The 20,338-nt window shown below is 35.1% G+C and overlaps 1 protein-coding gene across 2 annotated transcripts in view; it reads left to right on the top strand.

The window, feature by feature from the left end:
• The window catches only part of SPPL2A (signal peptide peptidase like 2A), a 52,588-nt gene that overhangs the window by 14,209 nt on the left and 18,041 nt on the right, over nt 1–20,338 (top strand). For both annotated transcript variants that reach the window (XM_082648222.1, XM_082648221.1), the window contains exons 2-10: nt 3,164–3,283; nt 4,014–4,196; nt 4,626–4,715; nt 5,201–5,334; nt 9,252–9,403; nt 13,891–13,987; nt 14,411–14,512; nt 15,494–15,575; nt 16,556–16,630. In XM_082648222.1, coding sequence (XP_082504348.1) covers nt 3,164–3,283; nt 4,014–4,196; nt 4,626–4,715; nt 5,201–5,334; nt 9,252–9,403; nt 13,891–13,987; nt 14,411–14,512; nt 15,494–15,575; nt 16,556–16,630 — 1,035 coding nt within the window. The remainder of the gene's footprint in view (nt 1–3,163; nt 3,284–4,013; nt 4,197–4,625; nt 4,716–5,200; nt 5,335–9,251; nt 9,404–13,890; nt 13,988–14,410; nt 14,513–15,493; nt 15,576–16,555; nt 16,631–20,338) is intronic.

Below are 20,338 nucleotides of genomic sequence, written 5' to 3'. Positions count from 1 at the left end.
CTTTTCTCACTATGGACATCTATTTCTACAGGTAGATCTAGTTATTTCTTTTTTTAAATTTTTTAATAAATTTATTTATTCATTTATTTATTTTTGGCTGTGTTGGGTCTTTATTGCTGCTCACTGGCTTTCTCTAGTTGTGGCGAGTGGGGCTACTTTTTGTTGTGGTGTGTGGGCTTCTCATTGCGGTGGCTTCTCTTTGCTGTGGAGCACGGATTCTAGGCGCTCAGGCTTCAGTAGTTGTGGCATGCGGGCTCTAGAGCTCAGGCTCAGTAGTTGTGGCGCACGGGCTTAGTTGCTCCACGGCATGTGGGATATTTCCAGACCAGGGCTCGGACCTGTGCCCCCTGCATTGGCAGGCAGACTCTTAACCACTGCACCACCTGGGAAGTCCTCTAGTTCTTTCTTTTTAATAGCTGTGTACTATGCATACCATAATGTAATGGATTCTTATCTGTGGAAGATGTTTTTTGTTTTTGCTATAACATATTGCAGTGAATATCCTTGTACATCTATCTTTGTATAACCTTTGTGCATTATGTAATACATCTGTAGGATATGAATCAGAGAATTATAAGTATTAAAAAAGTTTGATTGATATTGCCAATTGTCTATTGTAAAGGTTATACCACTTCAGCAGTGTGCATTGTTAAAACCCAAATCCTAATTTAAATACAGTTCTCTCTAAAAGGAGCTTAGTAGAATTACTGGTTCCAATCTATGGCAGATAAAGGATAAAGTCAGCCTAAAACAAGGAAGTCCTCAAAGACTAATGGGGTCTTGCCAAAAGGATACAAAGAGCAAGGTGGAAGAGGCTCTACTGGCCAAATTTGGGGTAATTTGAACATCAAATGAATAATTGTAATTGCATTACATTGAATTTTAAAAAGTCAATTAATCTCTAGTGATAGTAAACAAAAGGTGGTAGAGAGAGAGAGTAAAGCTCTTTTTTTTTAGAAAAGAAGAGTACAAGGGCTTCTGTGGTGGTGCAGTGGTTAAGAATCCGCCTGCCAATGCAGGGGACACGGGTTCGAGCCCTGGTCTGGGAGGATCCCACATGCCACGGAGCAACTAAGCCCGTGCTCCACAACTACTGAGCCTGTACTCTAGGGCCCGTGTGCCACAACTGCTGAGCCTGCGAGCCACAACTACTGAGGCCATGTGCCACAACTACTGAGCCTGTGCTCTAGAGCCCGTGTGCCACAACTCCTGAAGCCTGCGTGCCTAGAGCCCGTGCTCCGCAACAAGAGAAGCCGCTGCAATGAGAAGCCCGCGCACTGCAACGAAGAGTAGCCCCCGCTTGCTGCAACTAGAGAAAGCCCGCACGCAGCAATGAAGACCCAACGCAGCCAAAAATAAATAAATAAAATAAATTTATAAAAAAAAAAAGAAGAGTACAAGCTAATAAATATAGAGGATTGACATTCACCATTTCACAACCCCCAGCATAATATGTAAAATTAAATTCAGGCATGGAGGCTAAAACACTAGGTGATAAGTTGCTGAACTGTTCACATTGTGCTAGAGATTACTTACTAATCACAAGGGGAAAAAATATTTAACTTTACACTGGAGAAACCCTGCAGTTACTATGTTAACCAAATAATCAAACTCAACATTGCTAATAGCGGGACATCCTGATATCATGCACCATTTTGTTGGGTGCAATAAGAAGTACCCAATTCACTTACATAGTATTCTTTAAAAAATGTTTAATGTCATAAGGGTCTAATCAACCCTTATGATTATCTGTAAAATTACCAGCAATAGTTAGAACTGTAGATGATGTTAGTGTGACCTTACGTACGTTGTTAGTAACTACTCTGAGTCTCAGAGCCATCATTTATAAAACAGTGACAATGAATCAAATAAATGTATGACAATAACATAAATATACTTTGTTGAATTTGTGTAGTTTGTTTACACCTAAAAATAGTTTGTGTACAGTAAGAATTTAACATATCAGTTTACCTCTCCTGTCAGAATCCATTCATAGCCACCAAGTATATAGCTGAATGAAAACTACATTTCTTTTTTCCAGAAGTAGATTCCTTATGTAATTACTTTATGTAATCTGATGGCATGTTTCAAGAATTCCCTATACTTGTTTAGATCCATAAGCTAATAAAGTCCCAAGTATGCTAGAAAGTTTTCTAATCTCGAATGTTCAAGGGAGATTTCAGGTAGGAGAGCATGGATTAGAGCATTTCTGTACTTCTTAGACATGTAAATTGACTTCTATGTAATAAACAATTTTATAGATCAAAAATGATCAAATATCAGCAGTTTCCTGTAGCTTGACCTAATGCATGCTTTAGTGGCAGAGGCTTAGTAGTACAACATATTTATCTGCCAAACAATCATTTTTCTCCCTTATGTTGTAGAGTAAGATTTTCTCAAAGGAGGAGAGAGGAAGGATCTGAACTGATCCAAGTTTGAAGGGAATTGGGATGTGGAGTGGTATTCTAGTTATCTTAGGCTGTTTCTTCATGTCATAGGCTTCACTCCCACCCCCCACCCCCATGTACAATGGATGTTCTTTTTAGTCACTTCTTACCTCTTGTCTCTCTTTTCTAGGTAGTGAGAAATGAGGTAAAAGGAACGAACATGTTTCTATATCTTCTTTTTCCACTCTAAACTCTAGACTGGTCTTTTGGAATAGGCAGTTGCAGGGTCTTGAAAACTTGAGATTTCCAGTTGCTCTGGTTCTCTTCCAAAGATAGCACTTAGAAATAATGATACCTTTTTTTTTTTTACCCCAGTTACTCGTAGAATATGGAAGGTAATATAGGTTGAGGGACTTCAAGTTCATTTTCTTTTATAGAATATGAACATTGGAATAATAACTCATAAGAGATTGGGAAATAAAGTTTCAGACTATAAAGGGAGTATTGAACTTATAAAATCATAACAAGATTCCTCCCTGGGATATGGCCCTTATAACAAGGGCCTGTAAGAAAGTGACTTATCTTCCTTAAAGAATGTGTTCTGGGCAACCATGTACAGTTTTACCACTTCCTCAAACAAGAAGAAATCAATTTATTGGAGGACCTTCCCCCTTAAGGAAATGTGGTCAAACCTGTATATAAATAGCTTTATTAAAATCCTTAGTTCTCGGCAAGCCGAATTATTGCCACTGTGAAAATTATTGTTTGTGTCCTAGACAGCTGCTCAGGAAGCAATCCTGCATGCATCTGGAAATGGCATGCCTTCACCATCTAAGGACTACTGCATGCTATATAACCCTCATTGGACAGCTCTTCCAAGTACCCTAGAAAATGCAGTAAGTAAATCACAGCTTCTATTTATTTATAAACATAAAAATATTGAATGGTAAGAATGAGTGATTATTATGTTTTAGAATGTAAACTAGTTATATTATGATTAATAAATATTTATTGCTTTTGCTTAAGTATTTCTCTCTGTGAGAAAAACAAGTTAGAGAATTTAAAAATACTTGCCTCAAAATAAATAAATAAATAAATAAAAATAAAAATACTTGCCTCAAAGCCTGATTGTCATCAAATATTTCTAATTTAAAAGAACCTTGGGACTTCCCTGGTGGCACAGTGGTTAAGAATCCAGCTGCCAATGCAGGGGACACGGGTTCGAGCCCTGGTCTGGGAAGATCCCGCATGCCACGGAGCACCTAAGCCTGGGCTCCACAACTACTGAGCCTGCACTCTAGAGCCCGTGAGCCATGCGAGCCACAACTACTGAGCCCACGTGCCACAACTACTGAAGCCCGCGTGACTAGAGCCCGTGCTCCGCAACAAGAGAAGCCACCATAATGAGAAGCCCACATACCGCAATGAAGAGTAGCCCCCGCTCACCACAACTAGAGAAAGCCCGTGTGCAGCAACGAAGACCCAACACAGCCAAAAATAAATAAATAAATAAAATTAAAAAAAAAAAAAAGAACCTTGTATTAAACCAATGTTGACACTTTGTCATTGAATGCATTTAGGGTGAAATATGATATTTATAATATTAAAGACATTTCTTCTTTCCAGACTTCCATTAGTTTGATGAATCTGACTACCACACCACTGTGCAACCTTTCTGATATTCCTCCTGATGGAATAAAGAACAAAGCAGTTGTGGTACAGTGGGGAACCTGCCATTTTCTTGAAAAAGCCAGAATTGCACAAACAGGAGGTGCTGAAGCATTGTTGGTTGCCAATAACAGTGTCCTCGTAAGTTATAAAACTATAATAACTTCTTTTGAGTTCATGATATCAAATTTCACAGGAATTGAACTATCTTCTTTGTGTGTGGTTTAGGGGCTGAGTTTTGAATAATCTGATGGTAGGATTCTTTTTAAATAAACATTCTGGTTATGATAGGTGTTTAATTGGAAAATTTTGTTTCTTTTCCATTCCTAAAGTAGACAAGACTATGTTAGGAATGTGTGTGTGTGTGTGTATGTGTGTGTAAAATATCAGTTTAAGTTTATGCTAAAAGGATTCCAGTTTGAGAACTCTTACTATAACATTAAGAACACATGAAACTTCGTTTTATTACTTTAAAAAGATGTAATGTTTGTACTTAATGAATAACTTGTATTTTATTCTGTAAATACACTAGTAGTTCATAAGTCTTCACAATATGTTTTTTTCTTTTAGTTTCCTCCCTCAGGGAACAAATCTGAATTTCATGATGTGAAAATACTGATTGCATTTATAAACCACAAAGACTTTAAAGATACAAAGCAGGTAAATTAGTAATTATATATTAGATAAAGTTTATAAATAGTACAGCTTTTTACTTTTAACCATGATATTTAATTTAAATTATTATATATGTTCCATTTGCTAACAGGAAGTTATAAAGGCCTATCAAGTTTTTATTTGGAAAGTATGCACCCCCCCATTGAGCACAAGGTGTTTCAGAGTCCTGACTTTAGAAGGGATATTTCTTTACTTTGACCTCTTTAAAAATCTTTGTGTTGTATCATTTAACTTTAAATCCTTGAACAAAATGTGATGTGTGGAACATTGCACTTTCAAGATTTAATAAACCAAAGCATAGCCTCATAATTTTGACAAGAGACTATATATCATGTTGTCAAAACAGTTCTATTATTCTTGGCTATCTTATGTATAGTGTCCATTCCAGAATGAAATTGGAATATTGCTGCCATATGCTATAGTAAAAAGAAAACTAATTCCAGTGTATTAACTGTTATTTTGCCTTTCAGACTCTCGGAGATAACATTACTGTGAAAATGTATTCTCCATCGTGGCCTAACTTTGACTATACTATGGTGGTTATTTTTGTAATTGCTGTGTTCACTGTGGCATTAGGAGGATACTGGAGTGGGCTAATTGAATTGTAAGCTTAATTAAACTTCATTATTTTTAAGATAAATGGTTAAAAATTGTTTGTTAATCATTTTATCGTGTAACAACACATAAAGTTCTGCTTGTTCTTAGAATATAGTGCTGACCATTAGATTGCCAGGTTTGTCCTCATACAGGTCTTTAACTTTTCACTGAGAAGAAGGGAGTCATAGGTTCCTCTTGTTCTTCTGCTGGGAAGGAAACATTGAAATTTCACCAGAGACTCTTAAATTAAAATGTTTAATTACCTCTCCCAGAAAAGGTGGAGATAGTTAACATTCTAATGTGCCTATTTAGATTGGAAGAAAATAAACAAGAGAAGGTGGGAAGTTTTTCAGCTCCTCCTGAGTTGAGTCATTACAGTGTGACCTCACCATTCTATTTAATGCTTTAGTAATTCTAAGGATATTAATTAAACATGTCCATATTTTAATTTAAATATAGAAATGCCAAATGTATGTGAAATTTAGATTTCTCTATTTAATAACAACCTAGGCCCAGTCTTCTTACAGTTACGTACCTTTGGCTATAGACTAAAGCAAGCAATGTAGTTTGTTTATTTTTTTAAAGATTTATTTATTATTTATTTATGTATTTAATTTATTTATGGCTGCATCAGGTCTTAGTTGTGACACGCAGGATCTTCGTTGAGCCATGCGGGATCTTTTGTTGGGGCACAGGCTTCTCTCTAGTTGTGGCGCACAGGCTCCAGAGCACGTGGGCTCTGTAGTTTGCGGCATGCGGGCTCTAGTTGTGGTGCGTGAGCTCAGTAGTTGTGGCACACATGCTTAGTTGCCCCGCGGCATTTGGGATCTTAGTTCCCTGACCAGGGATCGAACCCACATTCCCTGCACTGTAAGGCAGATTCTTTACCACTGGACCACCAGGAAAGTCCCAGCAATGTAGTTTAGAAGGATCAGTTCATATTTATAACTCTGAGTAAAAAATTGTGCTCAGAGCATATTATTTTATGCATAAAGGACGATATATTCACTTGTGAATTGATCTATAGATTCCATTAAAAAGGGCTTACTTGACGCTAGCCGAAGCTAATAAGCTTATTTGTAATTTCTTAAAGTACTAAAATTTGATTGACTTTCATCAAGAGAGAAGTCTAGGGTTTAACAGGTGTAGATTCCTAGAGTATTGAGCTTAAAATATTTTACATATTTGGAAAACACATTTCAGCATGTATTAGTCACATGATTTCACATGAGTAAGCATTATTTTTCTTCATTATTAATCTTTATAAAGCATAGTATGTAAGATCTCCGAAATCATTTTCTAGATTATATGGTGAAACTTTATAAATAATTTCCCAAAAGCTGCTGATTCATTGAAAATGTTTTTCCATTTAACATGTATCTTACTATACTTACATTATAATGTAAATTGTTTCTTCTCTAGAGTAGTGCTTCTCAAATTGTAATGTGCATACAAACTGTCTTGAGAGCTCATTAAAATTTTTAAAAATTCAGATTTAGTAGGCTTGGGATGCGTGCTGAGACTCTGCATTTTTGACAGACTGGCCCGTGGACCACACTTTGAGTTAGCAAGGCAAGCTTCATATACATGTCAGGGCAGGCTCCTCCTCAAGAAAATTGGAGGTGGGAGAGCAGCACGTATAAGTTCTTTTATTCATAAAACATGATGGGCAAAAGCAAAGAATGTGTTGCCTTCAGTAGCCGGGTTGGGAGAGGAGATGTCCTTTCCCTGCAGGATTATGGATTTTGAAATTGAGGAGGCTGATTCTAAGAGCAGGATAAAGATAGAAAGAACTAAGTGTGTGTGGTGGTGGGGGTGGGGGTGACAGTATAGAGAAAGAGAGTATGAATCAGTAATAAAATGGAGAAAGTTTCATAAAAAGTAGAATTATTGAGGACATAAGGACTGTTCGCAACAACATGGCTGGATTTTGATGGCATTATGCTTAGTGAAATAAGTCAAACAAAGAAATACCAAATGATCTCATTTATGTGTGGAATCTTAAAAAAAAAAAAAAAAGAACTCATAGAGCAGAGAACAGATGGGTGGTTACCACAGGTGGGAGGTGGGGAGGGGGCAAAATGGGTGAAGGTACAAACTTCCAGTTATAAAATAAATAAGTCCTGGGGATGTAATGTACAGCATGTGACCATAGTTAATAATACTGTACTGCATATTTGAAAGTTACTAAGAAAGTAGTTCTTAAAAGTTCTCATCACAATAAAATAAATGTTTTAACTGTGTGGTGATGGATGTGAACTAGACTTATTGTGGTGATCATTTTGCAATATATACAAATATCAAATTGTGTCATACATCTGAAACTAATATGATATGTCAATTATATCTTAATTTAAAAAATAACACAAGAACTGTTATTTAGCAAGTAAAGAGAGTTAGACTGAAAGAAAAGGGAAAAGAGAATAAGGCTTAGGGAATGGAAAATTTATCAGAACAGGATCTCATAACCCAGAATTACCCTGCGAAATGAAAGAGGTACTTTTTGCAAAAGGGAAAAATGCCTTGATTCCGTATAAAGACTTTTCTATAGAGAGTTAAAGTCTATTATAATGAGTCCTTCTTATAACTGGTTCTCATCATAAACTCAAGATGGCAGGAAAGAAAGCTTAGCTTTTCATTGCATGTGGCTCTTGAGCTGATTTAAGAGTACGATTTTTTAAAAAGATGAATTATATTATTTTAACATGATTTAAATCTAGCGTATGTTTTCCTTCAAGAAATTGCCTGGTGCTTTTTAGTACACTGAATATGAATATATGACTCTTTGATTATTATGGCTTATATATGTTCTGTGATAGAAATGTCTTTAAATGAATCTGTTTGCAATGATAGATACCAAAGGTTGGCATGTTTTCCCACTCAGGTACTACTTTCATTGAAACTTTTGTTAATACCCTGTCATCCAGCTCTACAGTTTCAGGGAGGTACTGTGTGTCTCTCCCCAGACCCTCTCCCAGCTCTTTTCCCAGGCAGCCTCCCTAGAGTCACAGATGCCTAGAATAGTAACCATCCCAATCCACAGTTTTCTAATAAGAAAGTGGCATGTTGGTAGATAAGCAGTTTGGCAAATGTACAGTTTCATAGAAATAAATCTTTTTTTAACCTAAAGTTTGTATTGAGCCCAGACCTGATGAAAAGAGTCAGGATATACGAAAAGGGAACAGAATTTAGTAGACCAGAGTTGAAGGAACTGGAGCTGGAAAAGTATGTAGTGGGTTCCATATAACTGGGAAGAGACAATTAGGTGACAGAACAGAGACTCACTGCTCAACAAAAGAAGCTTGTGACCCTTTCCTCTTCAACTCCTGTGTCTGCCTTTTATTAGCTGTGTGACCCAGCAATGTTGTTGGGAGAATTAGAAACTATTTTGCTATCTTATATCAAGGTAGGACAAAGCTATGTCTTGAACTCCTTTTGAATCCTTCATAGTATGTCAGTGAGCCCTGAACAGACATATAGAAAATACTGAGTTGACTAAGAGAAGAATTTAGTGTTTTACATTGAAGAGAAGCTAATTTTAAAAGTACTTTCCTATCTGCAAATTGGTAATATTAAGTGTGTAAAAAGAATTGGTTATCATTTGAAACTTATTACGCCAATGTAGTTTCCAAATTAGATAATATACACATTAATTTGTTTATGTAATAAATGTCATCTGTTTCAACAATTTTGCCTCCAGAAAAAAATGCTATTTCAAAAGTTAGTGGTTAATAACAGATCAACTCTTGATGGTAGAATTATAGGGAGTTTTTACTTTCTAGATTAAATATTTCTTTTTGGTGTGTAATTTTTAAGTATATTACTTTGTAATCAGAAACAAATCTAAGTTGGTGTTAGAGATAGATTTTTAAAATAGCTATACTTGGCAGAGATTTGCTGAAGTTCCTGTGTATGTTTATGCAGGGAAAGCATGAAGGCAGTGACAAACACTGAAGATAGAGAAATGAGGAAAAAGAAGGAAGAATATTTTACTTTTAGTCCTCTAACAGTTGTAATATTTGTGGTCATCTGCTGTGTTATGATGGTCTTACTTTATTTCTTCTACAAATGGTTGGGTAAGAAATCATATTTTATATTTGCTACTTTTAGCATACATCTTTTTATTTACTTTGCCAGATTTATCTTTTCCTTTAAGGCATTCTACCTGGAAAACTTAAGTGAATAGTTAAAGAGTGATATGAACTTTTTAAACTGTCAGAAGTGTTAGGCCCCTATTACTCTGGGATTAAAACAAATATATTCCAATTAAAAAAATACTGTGTCCGGTGTGGGGGTGGTGGTGGGATGAACTGGGAGGTTGGGATTGACATGTATGCACTACTATGTATGAAATAGATGACTAATAAGAACCTGCTGTATAGCACAGGGAACTCTACTTCACTTTGCTGTGCAGTAGAAACTAACACAACATTTTAAAACAACTATACCCCAATAAAAAAATTTTTAAAAAAGAAAAGAAAAACAATTTAAAAATAGTAAAAATTAAAAAATAGTGTGTCCTACAGATGTAGAGAACAAACGTGTGGACACCAAGGTGGGAAGGGAGGATGGGGTGAATTTGGAGGTTGGGATTGACATATATGCACTAATATGTATAAAATAGATGACTGATAAGAACCTGCTGTATAGCACAGGGAACTCTACCTCACTTTGCTGTACAGTAGAAACTAACACAACATTTTAAAACAACTATACCCCAATAAAAAAATTTTATAAAAAGAAAAGAAATTTTTAAATAATAAAAATTTAAAAATCGTGTGTCCTACAGATGTAGAGAACAAACGTATGGACACCAAGGTGGGAAGGGAGGATGAGATGAATTGGGAGATTGGGATTGACATATATACACTAATATGTATAAAATAGATAACTAATGAGAACCTACTGTATAGCACAGGGAACTCTACTAATGCTCTGTGGTGACCTAGATAGGAAAGAAATCCAAAAAGGAGGGGATGTATGTATACGTATAGCCGATTCACTTCGCTATACAGCAGAAGCTAGCACAACATTGTAAAGCAACTATACCCCAATTTAAAAAAAAAAAAAAAAGGAAAAAAATATACAGTGTCTTGAAATAAGAACACTTCTTCATGGATGACTTGAAAGAATTGCTATGGCCCTTAAGTTTCCCTCTCTGCAGTTAAAGCATAATAGGCCAGTATCTAAGCAGCAGACTAAGGATTTCTTGGTGGCTATATATAGTTATATGAAATAGAAGATTATTCAAATTATGGATTTATTGCTTCTGCTTACCCCCAAAGTGTTGTTTGTTCTTTTTGTCATTTTGCAAACCAAGATGTTGTATTGCTCCAATTTTGTTTTACTTATATAAACATTTCAGATCATACTACATCTAAAAACACACAGGTACTTGCCTGTGGTCTAGAGAATAAATTATACTTTTTCCTTTAAGAAGGTAGGATAATGGCTTGCCCATCCCCTGGCCTGTCTTCTTAGTGGTCTGATAGGATGGAAATTTGCTGTTTGTGGCCAACATATAGCAAAAAGAGGAGGGAGCCCAGGGAAAGAGAGAGTGTGCCTGATGAGAATTAAAAACCTTTGTAAAAACCACCACAGGCTATAATGCTTATTTAGAGAATATTAGTATAAGTTTCTGGATTAGAAAAATGAGGCCCCAAGGTTAGTTTCAGCTTATTGTTCAATTTCTCCTGTCCTATGGCAGCAGCTTTAAAACTATACTTAAGATATATATTTCCAATTAGAAAAAATTTTCTTTGAATATCACTCATATTTCAATATGTTGCTGGGAGAGTGGATACCAGGGTGATATTTGTATTAGGTCATCATTGCACAGCTAATTTTTCTGATTTAATTCTCAGCTTTCAACTGTTTGTGTCTGACCCTCAGTTGATATATATAGAGGTCTTTGACAGAAAAAAGAGATTTTTCTACCTTACCCTAAAGCATGTTTTCATTTTTGGTAAGGAATTTCCTTAAACTCATCCGTATTTAAAAAGTTAACCCTGCTTATAACTAATTTTCAATGTAGGAGGAAAATCAATTAACCTCATGGTTATCCTAGGACATGGGATTTAATTATGACTCTGACAACGGTGTGTGATATTGCAAGATTTAATATACTTTCAAATGGTTCGTTATGGCTAAAATTGCTGCCATTTCTTAATATGTTCAATGTACGAAATTGCAGGTTCTCCTTACCATTTTATGTTGTCATACACAAGAAAGTAACTAAAGATAGTTATATTAACCAAATTCTTTCTCATGTCAAATCATTTTCTTCGGTATAGTATGACATTGAATGAGACACCTTAAAACTCTCTTAGGGCCTCCAGAGCATGATTTCCACCAGAGTTTTAAATCTTGGGTTGGAGACCTTTGGTGGATGACTAACAAAACTCAACTTGGCAATCTTTGACTGTCAATCTTACTACTCAGATTACCATATGTATCCAATAATAACAATAACGAATAATAAGGGAATGAAAAAATAATTTGTCCAAGGTCACCAATTAGAAAGTGTCTATCCCTTATTTACTGTCTCTAGTTTACTCTCTTTTCTCACATACAAAACAGAGTTATAGTTTTCTGAAATCTAGTGGAATTTGCAAAATTCAGTTAAAATTTGTATTTCCATTGTGAAATTTTGAGAAAGTTCAGAAAACAAACACTTTTAGAGTACAATAATTTCTCCCCCTTTTTAACAATAGCGAGATCAAATGTTTTTAATTTTAAATAATTCTCAAATAAGTATAGCTAATATAGAAAAACATTTGTGAATTTTAACTACCTTAGTATCGTATCTAGACAAAGAGGTTTGTTTAAGTGGATTTAGTTTTACACATATAAAGTTGTTAGAGATAAATTCCACTGTAGGAAAATATAGACATCATGATTAACGTCTAAGGTAGGTGTCAGTTCTCATCCTTAAGCTGCAATTTAAAAAGCATTTATAATGTTTTATTAATTGCTCCATTCGTTACATTTAAATTAAATACAAATGTCTACAACTCACTTTATAGACATCTTTAGCAAGCATGTGAGTTTGAATCATTGAATGATAGAAAATGCAGAGCCACTGACATAAATAGTAGCAATATTTTCTTAAATCAGTCTCCGAAGGCAAAAGAAATAAAAGCAAAAATAAACAAATGGGACCTAATTAAATTTATAAGCTTTTGCACAGCAAAGGAAACCATAAACAAAATGAAAAGACAGCCTATGGACTGGGAGAAAATATTTGCAAAAGATGCAACCAACAAGAGGTTAATATCCAAAACACACAAACAACTCATACAACTCAATATCAAAAAAACAAACAACCTAATCCAAAACTGGGCAGAAGACCTAAATAGACATTTCTCCAAAGAAGACATTCAGATGGTCAATAGGCACTTGAGAAGATGCTCAACATCGCTAATTATTAGAAAACTGCAAATCAAAACTACAATGAGGTTTCATCTCACACCTCTCAGAATGACCATCTTCAAAAAGTCTACAGATAAATGTTGGAGAGGATGTGGAGAAAAGGAAACCCTCCTACACTGTTGGTGGGAATGTAAATTGGTGCAGCCACTATGAAAACAGTATGGAGGTTCCTTAAAAACTAAAATTAGAGCTACCATATGATCCAGCAATTCCACTTCTGGGTATTTATTCTAAGAAAAAAACTTAATTAGAAAAGATATATGCACCCCTATGTTCATTGCAGCATTATTTACAATAGCCAAATTATAAAAGCAACCTAAGTGCCCATCTATAGATGAATAGATAAAGAAGATGTGGTGTGTATATATATATATATATATATATATATATACACACACACACACACACACGCACGCACACACACAGTGTAATATTATGCAGCCATTAAAAAGAATGAAATAATGCCATTTGCAGTAACATGGATGGACCTAGAGATTGTCATGCTAAATGAAGTAAGTCAGACAGAAAGACTAATACTATATGATATCACATATGTGGAATCTAAAACATAATACAAATCACCTTATTTACAAATCAGAAACAGGCTCACAGACATAGAAAAGAAACTTATGGTTACTAAAGGGGAAAGGGAAGGGGGAGGGATAAATTAAGAGTATGGGATTAACAGATACACACCACTATATATTAAAAAAATAAACAAGGATTTACTGTATAGCATAGGGGACTATATTTAATATCTTGTAATAACCTATAATGGAAAAGAATCTGAAGCTGTACACCTGAAACTAATACAATATTGTAAATCAACTATAGTTCAATTAAAAAAAATAGTAAATTTTTTCAAAAAGAAAGAAAATGTGGAGCCAGCTTCAGCCCCTAAAGAAATCCTACCAGTGTGTAATGGAACTAAAACAACACATAAAATACCCACCCTTAAAGCTCAAGATCTAAATATTTTCAGTTTAGTAACCAATTCAGATTATGGTATGGTCTCTGCATTGAAAGTATTATGATCCAGTAAAAAAGCTAAAGAATTAATATTGATTGTATAAATATTTTCTTATCATGTTTCTTTCTGTTCTCATGTAATTTAGTGTCTTTTTTTTTCTAGTTTATGTTATGATAGCAATTTTCTGCATAGCATCAGCGATGAGTCTGTACAACTGTCTTGCTGCACTAATTCAGAAGATACCATGTGGACAATGCATGTATGTATCTCTTATGAGGAAGCCTATAATGTTGGTTTTTGTAATTTAAAATAATACAAGGAAAAACAGGAGCGTTATTTTAAACCTGTGCAGTCCAATATGCATGTCGCTATTTTAATTTAAAATAATAAAATTAAAAATTCAGTTGCCCAGTCTCATTATCCGCATTTCAAGTGCTGAATAACCACATGTTGCTAGTGGCTACAGTATTGGACAGCACAGATATAAAGCATTTTCATCATCACAGTTCTACTGAACTGATAAATATTTTATTATGTATCATTTGTTATACTTAAAATCAAGACTTTTAAATTGATATTTCAGAAGTTTTCTTGTCACTGTGGCTAACATTGATTTGTTACATTAACTGAACATTGTGTTTCATCTGCAGGGTGAATTAACCTATTTCACTCTCTCTTTTAGGATTATGTGTCGTGGCAAAAGCATTGAAGTGAGACTTATTTTTCTCTCTGGACTGTGCATAGCAATAGCTGTTGTTTGGGCTGTATTTCGAAATGAAGATAGGTATGAATACTCATTGTATTTACTTTTAGATTAGTCTAAGGATGGATTACTTTATATCTTGCCTTGATAATTGTTCATTATGATTATTATGGATTTTTTTGGCTTTTATCCCAGAACATCATAGTCTTGAAACATGCTAAATAAATTCTTAAATAAGCAGATCTTGTGCTAATGGATTTGAGGTTGTCTAGAGAAGGAAATAATGAATTAGAATTTAAACATCTAAGCTGAAATACGCTTCAAAAATATACTTAATTATGGTATAGCCGCACAGTGGAGTGCAATGCAGCTGTAAAGAATGAAGATCTCTCTGAATTAATATGCAGTGATTTCCAGGATATATTTTTAAGTGAAAAAAGCAAAATATGAAAGAATATCTAGAGTATGTTACCTTTCATATGAGAAAGGAAATATCAGAAAATATATAGGTATCTGTCCATTTGCAGGAAGAATAAAAAATTTAACAGTTTATTAATAAAATTATTAATACCCCAAAGGATTTAACAGCCTAAAGTTTGGGAGCAAAGCTCATACAATTTTAGGCAGCTTCAGGTATGATAATTGATAATTATTCATGTCAGTTTCTGGTAGAGTATGTTGTATAGCTCTCATTTCCTTTATGTTTTAGCTATCTGGATGTATATTAACATCAATGTCCTTTGTTATGAGCTACCTTTCTTAAAAGAGACATGTATAAAATCAAAGATTAAAGATAAATATGCACTTACATGATATACATTCTTCTGAGGTAGCCTTTCAACTTTTTCTTAGTGTAGTAGTAGTATTCATTATTCTACTAAGGCAGTAAATTACTAAATATGGAGAATATAAGAGGTTTTTCTGTTGTTATAATTGCTGCTTAATAATTGAATACTCATATCATAGTAATTGAACAGTATTACTTTAGTGATCTGTTTCTTTTGAAATGTTCCATTTAAAAATAACTGAGTAAAACAATAGAGTAATTTCTTTTGATTTTAGGTGGGCTTGGATTTTACAGGATATTTTAGGGATTGCTTTCTGTCTGAATTTAATTAAAACACTGAAGTTACCCAACTTCAAGGTAAAGTATACTACTTTGCTAGCTAAAATAATTTTTTCTTTTTAAAACAACTTTATTAAGGTATAATTTACAGAGAATTAAATCACCCATTTCAAGTGTACAGATTGTTGAAATTTTACAAATATGTAACTTTGTAACCACCATCCCAATCAGAGAATATTTCTTATCTTTTCAAAAGCTCTGTCATGCCCTTTAGCAGTCAATCCTAATCCCCAACCCCAAGCAACCACTAATTTGCTAGCTAAAATATTTTTAATCATTCATATAATATGCCAAATTCATATAATCTGTGCAAGACTAGATATCAGGGAAGAACATTTCTTTGATTCAGTGATTTTTTTGTGTGTGGGCTCCTTAGTTGCGGCAGGCAGCTCCTTAGTTGCAGCTCACGGGCTCCTTAGTTGCAGCTTGCCTGCTCCTTGGTTGCGGCATGCAAACTATTAGTTGCAGCATGCATGTGGGATCTAGTTCCCTGACCAGGGGTTGAAGCCAGGCCCCCTGCATTGGGAGCGCGGAGTCTTAACCACTGGACCACCAGGGAAGTCCTTCAGTGATTTTTTTTTTAAAAGAATGACTTAGGGCTTCCCTGGTGGTGCCATGGTTGGGAGTCCGCCTGTTGATGCAGGGGACGCGGGTTTGTGCCCCGGTCTGGGAGGATCCCGCGTGCCGCGCAGCAGCTGGGCCCGTGGGCCATGGCCGCTGAGCCTGTGCGTCCGGAGCCTGTGCTCTGCAACGGGAGAGGCCACAGCAGTGAGAGACCCAAGTACCGCAAAAAAAAAAAAAAAAAAAAAAAAAGAATGACTTAAAGCAGATAAAAGTTTGAATGTGATTTGTAGAATAAAACTACAAATAGTAATAACATTAAATGCCTTTAAAAAGTGTTCAAATGTATGTTACATGTTTATTTGTATTTGTAAAATAATATCTCTTAATTTAGATATGGGAAGTTTGACCTTTAAATTTGTTTCTTTCTTCAACAGTCATGTGTGATACTTCTAAGCCTTCTCCTCCTCTATGATGTATTTTTTGTTTTCATAACACCATTCATCACAAAGGTATGATATTTTTGAAATCCATGAGAAACATGCTAAAAGATGAGAATCTTAAACATGCTCTTAGAGTATTGATTTTGCAGATGTTTACCACTGACTGAATTTTAATTCTCTTAAGAGAATTATCATTGAAATTGGCCTTTTAGTAGAGGATAGTTTTAAGCCTTTAAGCCATTCTGCTAAATAAAAATACCTGTCCTGATTGATGTAAACATGAGAATATAAATTTTCCTACCCATTTTAAAGTAACTTTTCTTATTATTGTAAAACTATAAATATGTGCTATAGAGAATATAGACAGCAAAAAGAATAAAAAAAGTGTCACTGCTACTTTCATTTCTGTAACCCTAGTGTGAGACTAAGAAAGAGCACCACACTGAAAGTCTGAAGACCTCAAGTGTAGGTCTGTAACTTTATAACCCTGGGCTGCTAGTCACTTAGCCCTCAGTTTCCTAATCAGTTAGGTGAGGGAGTATTGCTAGCATTCCATCCTCTCTTTCCATCAGTAGGATTCTTTTGGTTGCCACTGCCAGAACCCAACCTAACCTTTCTATATGAAAGAGGTCCCATCTACCCAGGACATGTGCAAAGGCCAGGTTGGGCCTGGCCTCAGGAGAAACTAGACTCAGGGGCACATGCTCTTCCTTTCTGCTTCTGTCCATATGTTCATTGTCTCAGACTGGCTTTTTCCATGAGTTTAGAATTATAGCACTCAAATATCTGTTGAATGTTGACTGATCAAAAATCTGGAATCACTTGTCACGTTTTAAATCTTAATAAATTCTGCTATGAATGAATTTGAAAGTAATTATTGTAACACAAATAATAGTCCCTTCACTTATAAGTTATATTTGTTCTCATATTTGTATTTTTACTTTTCTCATGTGTTTTGACCCTCATAAGTGATCAATAAATATCCTTGGAATAAATGAAAGTAAATTAAAAAAAAATAGTTCATCTATTCCCAGCTTTACCATTAGCTCCTCAATAAAATCCTCGTGCTGTTCTTAGAATAAGGGAGAGGTGTTGGATGAGTGTGGTAGTCCTTCGTTGCCCAGTTTTTCTACCTTGTGCCTATTCCTGTCTCATGAACATATTTTTAATTATTGCTTAATTCTTCCACTTTCCCCACTTTGAGTCTTGCTTTGTAACTTTATATCATTTGTTTATCCTTTGTCACTCTCATATATTTAGTGATTGATATTATAATCACTGCGTTTTTCCCTAGTAGTTCTTTATTCTTTAGCCCCTACTATCTGTGAAATCTCTGCATTTCTGATATTTGCTATAATGGCATAAGACAAACATGTGCTCCATTGGGGAGCTAAAATTGCAACTAGGTAACAAATTTAGTTAACTGTCCCAAAACATTAGCACCTTTCCATGCTTTAATGATGAGCCATCTGGCTCACTGACTTCATTTGCAATAGTAACCTAAAAAAGCATAGCACTAGTATTATGGATTATAACAAAATTGTTAATTTACTAAAGCATATTTTAAAGTTCTATCGAAAGCTGTTCTAGCTTGTGTCAATTTATTTGGTTAAAAAAATGTTTCTATAAGTCACTCCATCAGAGATCTCATAATGAAAGTAAAGCACTCTCTCTACAAAGGCATTTCCATAAGTCAACACGTAGTTATACCATATGATACATATATTGCACAGTGGGCATAGCTATAAACTATAACTAAACTCTCTATTTATTTATTTTTGGCTGCATTGGGTCTTCATTGCTGTGCACGAGCTTTCTGTAGATGCGGCGAGTGGGGGCTACTGTTCATTGCGGTGCGCATGCTTCTTGTTGCGGTATCTTCTCTTGTTGCGGTATCTTCTCTTGTTGCGTTATCTTCTCTTGTTGCAGAGCACGGGCTCTAGAGTGTGCGGGCTTCAGTAGATGCGGCACATGGGCTCAGTAGTTGCAGCACGTGGGCTAAGTAGTTGTGGCACGCGGGCTGTAGAGCGCAGGCTCAGTAGTTGTGGCACACAGGCTTAGTTGCTCCACGGCATGTGGGATCTTCCCGGACCAGGGCTCGAACCCGTGTCCCCTGCATTGGCAGCAGATTCTTAACCACTGCGTCACCAGAGAAGCCCCTAATTAAACTCTTTAAAAAATAATTTTTCCATTCTGTTTTAACACTAGTATCACTTTATAAATGCCAAACTTGTCTGCCAGCAAACTATGTCCATTCGCTACACATAAAAAGTTTTAGTATATTAAAGGTATATGGTAATAATAAAGATGTCTTTGAGTCTTCTTTCTTCTGTGCTTAGGGAATTTTTCATCTTCTTTTTTTCCTTCTTTGTTCCCAGTGACTAGGAATGTGATTTCTAGTAATCTGATCCACTAGAAAAGATTGAAGTGCTCTTTAGTGTTCACTGTTGTAGATTTACCTTAACACCTTCTTCTCGGTCTGGTTTGTTTGTTAGGCAACTCAAAATGAAAATTAGATACGTAATTTCTGATTTTTGTGGTTTTCACTGAAAATTTCAAGGATTAAATATTAGACATTCTAAACATGTTCTTGACCCTGGTATTAGTAGACTGTTAATGAGTTGGCAGGACAGGTAGCCATAGGAGTACCAGTAATAAGAGCCTGTCTTCATTTTTTTTTTTCATCCACCACCATACTAGGTATAGTATCTTGCAAATAGTAGTTACTCAGGTAGATATCTAGGAATGTATAAGAGGATGTTAATAATGGTCTTCAGTTAAATGTTTTAAATAGCAATTCAAAAATGAACCAACGTGAACTCTATCTGGAAATTGAATCATATCATGGGAGTTTGCTGTAAAGAACTGTACTTAATATTAGTTTATTTTCATAAATTCCTGTGATTTAACCCTTCTGTAACCCGAAGATTAACATGAGGAAAAGATTTCTGTAACTAAGGATTTTAGCCTTCTTTCTACTCAGCTCAGGTGTCAGTGAGTCTTAAAAATATTTTTAAGTCTTCTTAAAAATACTCAAGTAATTTCTCCTATGCACCGCACCCACATGGCAAATAGTATAGCTAATCAATCAAATTTTCCTAAAATTCAGCATTTATTTATCTTCCGACTGCCTATTTGGGGCATGTATTTATCATAATGTGAAGTGTAAGATGGGTGCTCATGCAGTCTTAGCTACATCTAAATGTTTTCCTTCTCCCCAGTAGATTTGGCTGTCAGGAAATAACTTTTTAATAAACACAGCCCACATAAAAAGACCTTAGGCATACACAAAGAAAAACTTCAGCTAAGGTTAATATTTTGATTGGTGCATAAAAAGCAGGCAGGGCTGAAATTGGACAGGAGTCAGGATAGAGAAATGTTCTCAAGTTCTTTAGGGCTGGGTCTTTTCAAGTTTGGCTTCATTGTTATTGTGGTGAGTAGTCGGAAGGTCAAATGTGAATAAAGTTACCAATATTTATTACAAATCTAAATATAAAAAATTTCAATATTTCTTGTGTCTCTGTTCATTGTTATTGCTAAGAATGACTAAGGACACATAGTATATGACAAATGTAATTAAAAGCACTTAAAATTTATAGCCCATTAGAAATGCTAGATATTAGTTGTCAGCATAAATCAGTGCTCAAACTCAATTGGATAATCTTTGTGTGGTTTATCTGTAAGTTTCTGATAATTGTTGAGCTCTGATAAAGTGGAACAGCATGCTAGATGAAATTTGTTTTAGATGACTCCAAGTTTTGCTATCTACAGAGACCG

Source organism: Grampus griseus (assembly GCF_964374135.1).
Source record: "Grampus griseus genome assembly, chromosome: 2".
In the NCBI taxonomy this organism is placed as follows: Eukaryota; Metazoa; Chordata; class Mammalia; order Artiodactyla; family Delphinidae; genus Grampus; species Grampus griseus.
Note: the sequence above shows the minus strand (reverse complement) of the source record. Positions and strands in the feature narration are given on the sequence as shown.